The sequence below is a fragment of the Microtus ochrogaster genome, unplaced genomic scaffold (genome assembly GCF_000317375.1).
Source record: "Microtus ochrogaster isolate Prairie Vole_2 unplaced genomic scaffold, MicOch1.0 UNK72, whole genome shotgun sequence".
In the NCBI taxonomy this organism is placed as follows: domain Eukaryota; kingdom Metazoa; phylum Chordata; class Mammalia; order Rodentia; family Cricetidae; genus Microtus; species Microtus ochrogaster.
The window spans coordinates 1588262-1597544 of NW_004949170.1; the positions used below are offsets into that span (position 1 = coordinate 1588262).

At 45.4% G+C, this 9283-nt stretch overlaps 1 protein-coding gene across 1 annotated transcript in view; it reads right to left on the reverse strand.

Annotated features, from left to right (window-relative positions):
• Positions 1–384: 384 nt before the first annotated feature.
• Positions 385–9283, reverse strand: part of Pcp4 (Purkinje cell protein 4) — a 59833-nt gene continuing 50934 nt past the window's right edge. The window contains exon 3 of the mRNA XM_005370131.2: positions 385–784. Within this exon, the coding sequence (XP_005370188.1) occupies positions 657–784 (128 nt within the window). The 3' untranslated portion in view covers positions 385–656. The remainder of the gene's footprint in view (positions 785–9283) is intronic.

Sequence of the window (9283 nt, forward strand, 5' to 3'; positions counted from 1 at the left end):
CAGGTACAAAAATGGCCCTGGTGGCTTGAGGCCACTCTTTGTAGATCTGAAATACACTTGCTGAGTGCATGTGGGCGACATCCCAGCCACAGATACATGGCCCTCCCATAACCTTGTGGGTTATAAACTCTGAATCTCGGACAGTCGAGGGTAAAGACTATTCTTCCATGCTAAGAAAATCCAGCCACAACCTGTTGGCAGTTAGCAGTCTATTAACAAGACAGGCACTGCCAGGTTGAGGATGAATAGCTCCACCATCACAAGTTACTTGGTTACACCTCTAAGCTTGAAGAATACAAGAGACACCAGGCTGGCAGTTGACTTTAACCTTAGGAACACTTTCCCAGCTTCGTCTAATGGAAAAAATAAAGGCGGACGCGTGAGTCACTTATCTTACCTCCTTTTTATTACAACATCAAGGAAAAGAGTTGCAGAGGAATTGTAATGGAGAGAACCTGATTAAGCTACTCACAATTTCATTGTGTACACCTTCCTATAGGGGCATAAATACTATGGGTTTCTGTACATGCATGTCAGGTTTGCAGCGGGGTGTATGCTGTGCGGATGACGTCTCTCTAGGCTCTTGTTCTTTTCGTCTCTTGATGGATGGTGGTTGAACTTGGTGTCTTCGGATTGCCTAGGAAGCAGCTTCCCCACTAAGACTGTGATCCGGCCTTTTTCTTCTGGAATTTTCTGAACTGAGACTGAATGGCCACAGCCGCACGCTCTGTCTCTGGTGCATCCATGTCGATGTCAAATTCTTCTTGGACTTTCTTCTGCCCATCTGCATCACAAAACAAAACAGAGATATCAGGTGACCACCTAGCTGAAAACAGAAGCGCAGGCAGCAGTCTAGATGTGCGAGACTGGTGGCCCACCACAGTGTACCCTCGGGTACTCGTTCACCCACCCCAAGCCAGGGCCCTGTTTGAAAAGCAAAATCCTGGGAAGCATGGTGGAAAGTTCCAGACACTCGGAATCTGCAGAGCTCTGACTATCTGAACTCCACCCTTGGGCAGGAGGGTGAAAGTCACTGACACGGTCTTGACAGTTTCTGTAATGCTAGCTGAGGGTCACCGTGTTCAGAGCTGGCAGGCTGATGTTTTAGATCCTCGTGTTGCTAGTGAATTTGCTCATTGTTTTCCAGGCTCCAGCAGTGGTTATATTCATAACCAAATGACGCTACTTGACCATCGCCGTAAGATATCACACTTCCATAAATCATACAATGTGATCCTGCAAGGCAAGTTGGGTGGCATGTCTATTAAGGCAGAGATGCCAGCTGACTCACACTGACAAGCCGGTACTAAGTGACAACTTAAGGTGATGGTGCCTTTGTGCTGGGAACTTCCTGAGAGGGGATCAGAAGTAAAAATAAGTAAGCAAAATCCTCTTGCCAGAGAAAGGAGAGGGGACATCTTTTTACATCCTCCAACCCAATGAAGGCTGGACATTGGACTCATCAAAAGAATCATTTCTTGTTGTTTTTGAATATAGACACTAGGGCCCCAGCCCAGACTCAGGGAGACTGTAGGCAGAGACAGCTTCTTCATTTCCCAGCTACCCAGACCCAAAATAATCACACAGAAACTGTATTAATTACAGCATTTCTTGACCTATTAGCTTAGGTTTTTTATCAACTAACTCTTACATCTTAAATTAACCCATTACTATTATTCTGTGTATTTTACCATGAGGTTCGTGGTTTACTGGTAAGGTTGTTGGGTATCTGTCTCCTTTGGCAGCTACATGGCATCTCCCTGACTCCACCTTCTTTTCTCTATCTCTGCTTGGAATTCCCACCTTATTCTATTCTGTGCTGCCATAGTGCCAAAGCTGCTTCTTTATTAATCAATAAAACATATTCACAGCATACACAGGAGAATCCCACATCAGGTGACTTCTTAGGTAGTTGAATGGAAGTTGCCCATAAGGGCCAGCTTGCTCATTTGTTAATCCTAGGAAAAGGCCAGGTTGTCATTCCTTTTTAAAAGAAAGTTAGGTTGAGACAAAAATTCTTATTTACAGAGAAGGTAGTCAAAAGGAACTAAGGTTAATGCAAGCTAGAGACAGCAGCAGCTCCCACCTTCCCTGAACCTATGCAAAAGCCTCCCTACCACTCCGGACTTGCATATGGAACAGAGAGACTAACTAGATAAAACAGAGTGTGAAGGGGAGGAGATAATAGAAATGAAAGATGATAAATATAGATAATAGATAAATAATAGATATATAGAAAATAGATAAGATAGATTATTGATAGAACGATGACAGCTAGATAGGTAGATGGAAGATAGATGGGTGGTAGATGACAGATAGATGATAGATAGAGATAGAGATAGATAGATACGTAGATAGATAGATAGATAGATAGATAGATAGATAGATAGATAGATGATAGATAGATGACAGGTAATAACAGATAGACAGACAATAGGTGGTAGATAGATGATTGATGAGAGATATGAAGGAGAACCCACACTTGTTTCAGATGCCACTGCCATGACATTTCCTTTGCAGATCCTTAAGCAGGCTCCTCTCAATTTTCTTAGAGACTAAGCAGGTTCTGCCTAGAGTAGTCTGGGCACTCTTCCATCTGGGAGCGAGTGATCTGCCTCTGGCCTTGTAAGCCTTGTTAGTGTGATGGGTTTGTGACCTAAATCAATTCACTTTTCTTTTTAACTCACTGCCATGACTGCAGGAGCTGAGACTTAAGAGTGCATTGTACAGAAAATATGGAGGGGCATCCTTCACGATCCATGGGGCCCAACTGACAGAGAGGATGGTGGAAGGCTTTGGCTATATTTCTCAGGGTCAAGGAGTCATTGGCATATTGATCCACACTGCAGTGAATACAGAGGGCAGGGCCAGGGGAAATGTAGGAATTGCCTGCAACCCAAGCAGATGATGAAATATGAAATTGAACTAAAAGATAAGAATGACAGATATGCAGGGACCCTAACTCTGGACTAACATTGACACTGTCTGCCTCTGTTCTGTGAGTTGCTATTTCTCACAAGAGTATTGTATGTCAGATCCTTCCCTCCAAGAGGAGACCCAACATCCATTGAAAAGTCATGGCAATGGGGGAAATTAGTTGCAGCTCAAGGGAGGTTGGGAGAGTTTTGGTGTTTTTTTTTCAGATTAAAAATGTTTCCTCAGCCCATGGATTTTGAAAGCCTGATCCATCTTCTCTCTTTTGTAATAATGGGGAAAAACAATAACTTTATGTTTTGACAAATGATAAATGAAGATACAGAGAAATATGTATACTTAGAGAATCCAAGATGCAGCAGTAGGACAGGTCATAAAAATCAATTTTACAATTACATCTTAAACTAATATCTCCCACCAAAAGTGATTTATTGATCCCACCCACATCTGAGAAATATTACAATGCTTTCCAAAGCAACTTCTGATATTTAAGGACTTGTCACTTTCTGTTTACTTCAGAGCCTTGCCTTCCCTCAGGGCAAGTCTACATTGTCACAGAAGAAGTCATGAGTTTCATGTACCAGGGACCAGAGTGATGGAAAGAAAAGGAGGAAGACAGACAGTTCATCCGATCTGAGAGCAAAGAGTTGGTACCAGTGAAGGGTTTGCAATGGTTGGATGGGGTTCTGACAGCCAGGACAGGCCAGCTCTGAGAACCAATCAGCAACAGCAGAGAGGGCCACAGAAGTTGGGGAGTATCACACCTGGGTCCCATCTCCAGAGCCTCTTCCATCTTTGGAACCTCCCAAGGTCCCCTTTGAGTGTCCTGAGTGATGATGACAGCTCAGAAGCAGGGTGACTCTGAGGAGAACCTCCCTTCTCCTTGATGCCAGAGCAGAATTTAGGGCTCACTCTGTTTTTGCTTTTGATGTCATAGACTCGCTCAATATTGTAGACAAGAAGGCCAAAGACCCTCGGGTTTGTTTCTACATATATGATATCCATTGAAAACACACTATATGTGTGCATGTACACATACGCACACGCACACACATACACATGCACATGCCTGCATTGTAACCCACTGTAGCCTTTATTATCCATCATTTTATTGCCACCCCCTTTTCCAGGGTGTGGGCCTGGGAAGGAAGGGGCTCTTTTTATCTTGTTCCAGCAGCTCTCCTAAGGCCTGACACCAAATGGGTGTTCAATTAGCAGCTGCTGGTTGTGAACAACTCTATCAAGTGAGCACACACTTCTAGCCTGAGGTCTAAGACACTAGCATGCCCTCCAATAGGTAATTTCTATTGGCCAGTGGATCCTCGTTCTCACCTTCCACCTCTATCATGGATTCACAACGGGTCTCTAAGGAAGTGTGGCGAAGAAGTGTGTGGTTAAAGCCACGGTGGGGCCACCAGAAGTGCACGATTCACCGATGATGGAAGATGTGAAGACAGGGATGTGGCCACGGGAGGATGGCATAGGAAGGACCTCAGAGAAGAGGTAGAGAAAACCGGGTAAAGCCATGCAGACACAGATACCCAAAGAAGGATCAAGAAGGCATGGGTGTTACCTCCCATCACTGACCTGAGGGCCTGGGACCTGGAAGAGGGTACAGCAGAGAAGGCCTGGGTGAGGATAAAGCAGTCTAATCATCCCCACTGATAAGGGGAACTGTGTGCTGGTTTCTCAACTCTACCCCATGCTAGACACTGGCTGCCACTGTCATCTGACTAGAGAATAAACAAAACACATGCATTTGTTCCCACAGTGCCCTTAGCTCTCCGCACCAGTCAGACCCTCTTGGGGGGCACTAGAGGTGTGGAGCTCAGCTAGAGTAAGATTAGGGGATGCTTCAGTTGCTGTGACCCACGGGAAGGTTTTTTAACTGCCTTGGTTCTTGGTTTTCCTTTTTGTTAAAATATAGACATGAAATGATTTCTTTTTCTACCCTCCAGTGTCACGGAGTGATGAGCAGCTAATCCCTCCAAACCGAGAAATTTCCCCCAGGAAGGAGGCAGGGAGACTCAGAAACCAGTGCAAATCACAAAGCTCACCAGGCCCCTTCCCAGACTTAAAAGGCAGAAAACAGTTTCTAGGGCAGGAAGGCTCTTCCATGGAGCTGTCTGCCAGGAATATGGTTTTCATGGGTTGTCACTCACGCTGAGCGGGCTTTTTGATGATGCAGCTGCCTCTGAGTCACTCATGCTGCTGTATGCAAGCCCTCACGCATGCCTCTGCAGCAAATGCAGGAGACGCTGGTTGACAAAGCTACACTTGGGTGGACATGTTTTCTTTGGTCTGTCCTTGTGGTCCTGGGGTGAACAGATGCTCATTTGCATCTTCCCATGTAAGATTACAACACAACAGAAGTTTAGATCAGAGTGACATTAAGGATTGTCTCTACCCACCATGACCCCAAGGTAGGTCTGTAGCTAACACAGCTCTGGATTTCCTTTTTTTGAACTGGAAGTCAAATCACTTCCTTCCCTGGCTACCAGCTGTGCAGATCAAACCTTATTCCAAGTTAAACTGTAATGTAAAAAGCCTTTGGCTATATGTGCCCAGGGCTGCAGGGGCAGGGAGAGAGGGTACAGGCAAGCAGGAGGCATTTAAGTCCCGGGGTCTCTGCATCTACTTACTGGTGTGATTCACAGGTTACTTGTGTACTAATTCAGATAAAAACAGACATGTGCCATCATGGATGCTTCATGGTCAGCCTAGGCAGCTAAGTATGTCTGGCTTGCTACAGAAATGCCCCAGCTGTGTGATTCGAGCTACGGAAAACATATTCAAAACACAGTCGGTAAAGGACCAACCATTCATGCCACCCAGCGCTGGTCACAACTCACAGGCCAAGGGATATAGAGAGACTGGACACTGCAGAAGGGCCCACCCCAGCCACCATAGCTAGGAGGACCTTGAATGGCAGGGGTCTCTCTGGACAGCTGTTCTCTCCATGAGAGGGTGGTATGTCTGTATTAGCATCAAGTATAAAGTGCCATTGTGCTTCCCACCTGGCAGCCCAACCCTCTTTTTTTTATCTCTATTGACTGTCTCATAAAGATATCTGAAGGTCTGAATCCGGTCTGGGTGGACCCTACCTGACACTTTTATTTAGGATTCTGATGCCTGAATTGGAAAAACCCTACACCAGTCACCTCCAAAGTTGGCTTTTTATCACTCCGAACAAGCAGTATTTTTCCACAACACTCCAGCCTAGGATTGCACAGACATTATTTGGAGTTCTGGAAGAATGTCATTTCCTTCTGCATGGGTAATAAAATGCTGAATCTGATCACAGAGTGGTCATGAGTAAGGGCATGTCCACACCACTCAACAGACTCTGTGTAAAAGTTCGCAGCTCCATCAGAGAATGAAGGCAGCCCTGACTTCCTGGCCATTTGCTCAAGAAAACAAAGGCTCCCATAGCCACAATGTCTCCTGTGAGCAATGGACCATGATCCCCACCAACCCCACAGACTTCTACTCTTGAGTTTATCACTTAGAAGACCTTGTCTTACAGGAAGTAGAAATCAAAATTTACCAGGCTGGACAACTGACATTAACTATTACAACATCTACCTGGGCATTATCTACCTACCTATGGTCGGTCGGTCTGTCTGTCTGTCTGTCTATCTGTCTGTCTGTCTGTCTGTCTCCCTCCCATTTCTGTCATTTGTTTATTTTGTCTATTTGTCTGTCCATGTGCCCATTAATTCAGCCATCTGTCCATCATTCCATCCATCCATCACTTCACCTATCCGTCCATCCATCCACCCCCTACCCACCCACCATTCCATTCATTTATCTTTCTATCCATTCGTCCATCTGTCTTTCCATCTATCTATTCATCATTTATCCATCATATATCTGTCTACCTATCACAATGCATGTCCTCTCTTCCTCTTTCTTACATATGGGGACAATAGGGACACACACACACAGACCGACAGACACACAGACCAAAGAACACAAAGCTTGGAAAATGACCCCAGACACTTAAGCCTTTCCCTCTAAATAGAGACTTTATCAAACTAGCACAACATGTCACAGAAACCTGCAAATGCCACAAGCATCATGAAGAAACTACTCTCCCTGAGTGCCAAAATGTCTTGTGCTTCTGTTCTACCCTCTAAGTTCCACTTAGAAAGTCACAGTCCTAGTCAGCTTTGTACTTCACTCCACCACAGATATTTCTGATGCTGCTTTCCTGAAATGCAGCTTCATCTTGCAGAAATCCGGGCAGGTAGTAGCTCTGGAAATGTGTCTGGCCTTGTCAAGACAGCATTCCAGTAACCCTGTCAAAAGACCACATTGTAGCCAGAGTCTTTGTTTATTGGTCCTAAACTAGGTTCTCCCTCATGTGTTTCCACGGGTTTTCTTATATAAACCTTTTGATGGCGAAGGAAAGAAAGGCAATCTCATTTACAAAGTTACGGAGCTGCTACCAACTGCAGAAGATCCCAAGCGTATCTCATGCCTCTGGTAGTGTTATGAAGACTCACAGCTCAGCTTGCACACTTGGATTCTAACAGACATCAAGCCTGGTGTGGCAGTGGCGGTCCTTAGGTCTGCCCATCCTACCGTCAACAGGACTGGATGAGTACCCTTGGTTAGTCAGGTCACTGTGGCAGAATACCACAGTTAAGACGTGTTTCCTATCATCTGGAGAAACCTGAAACAGGTATCGGCAAGGCTCGTTTCTCCTGGGTCCTCTCTTTTAGTCTTCAGAGAGCTGCCTTCCCACAGTGTCCCTGGATGGTAAAGAGTATCCCTGTGATTGCACACTTACAGTCTTCCTTCCTAACAGGACCCAGTCCTGCCGATTACCATTCACCCTAATGGCCTCAGTGAGTGCTAGTCACCTCCTTACAGATTCTGTCCCCACATGTAGTCGCATTTTAAGGTACAAGAGGTCAGTGCTTCAAACTGAGCTGTGGGAGAGAATCACAACCCAGCCTATGACGATCCCTCACCTGACTCTGGGATTTATGGGTTTTCAAGCCCCTCTGATATGTGGTTTCTACATCTGCACATGCTACCATGGGGAATGTTTGCTGTTCCCGTCATACAAAGATTGGAGATAACCATATGTCTAGCTCAACATCACCTGGTGAGTACATTCCAAACCCAGGTTCACTCTACATTGTGTGGGTATGTGGCCATGCCTCGCTATTTCTGCTCCATGGATGTAGGCCAGGATGATGGACTCCTGCATATGGTAATTAGCATAGCTCTGGGAGAAATCACAACCTCGGAGCTCCCAGTCTGAACACACGATTCAACCAATCAGCCTGCAAACGTCTACCAGGCTGACCAGGTGCGGTCTGGCAGGATTTATTATCTCCTAGAAGTGGGTACACAATGAGCTGTCGCTGTTCTGAGGACTGGAGTGTAGCAGAGAACACGCTCGGGTTCCTGATTCCCAGAGGAGAGCAGAAAATAGATAAATATGCTCATTAAAAAGTAGAATTTTAGAGTGTTCCAGAATCAGAGCAAGGTGCCAACCCAGACAGGAAACTGTGGTGTATGTGTGTGTGTGTGTGTGTGTGTGTGTGTGTGTGTCTTTGTCTGTGTGTGTGTGTGTGCCTGTGTGTGCATCTATGCATTTGTATATTATGTCTCTGTGTGTGTATGTTTGTGATGTGTGTGTATGGTCTTCATGTGCAGGGTGTAGGAGTATGGGGTGTGTGTGTGAGTGTTTGTGATGTGTGTGTATGGTCTTCATGTGTGGGATGTGGGAGGTGGGCAGTATGTGTGTATGGCGTGTGTGTTCATGGTGAGTGTACATGGTTTGTGTGGTGGGGTATAGGGGGTGGGGGTGTGTTTGTGGGATATGTATATGGTGTATGATATGTGTGTATATGCGGTGTGTGTGGTGTGTGGTATGTGTGTGTTTGTGGTATGTGTGTGTATGTTTGTGGTGTGTGTATATGATGTGGTGTATGTGTATCATATGTGTGTGTGTGAGAGAGAGATGGCTTATCAGGTAAGCCACCAGAAAGAGATGAGGGGACAATCCAATCCCCTCCCAAGGAAGAGAAGCACTAGCAAAATTCTCCATGGCTTAGAAATGACAATTTGGTGAGCTGTAACCCATCCCTGCAGTCACAATCTAAGTAGCAGACTTCAAATAAGATTAATTCTTTAGAAATTAACAGCTGTGAAAAGTCACCCAGAGCATGGCAGAGCTCTTCCGAGATCCCACCCCAGCTCAAGGAAGAATGAAGAGTTTGAAATAGAGCAGAATTCAAAAGGATATTATGAGATGGGGTATATGGGGCACAGTGGTGGAGCAAGGCTTAGTATATTCAGGACCCCAAGTTTGATGCCTACACACACACAC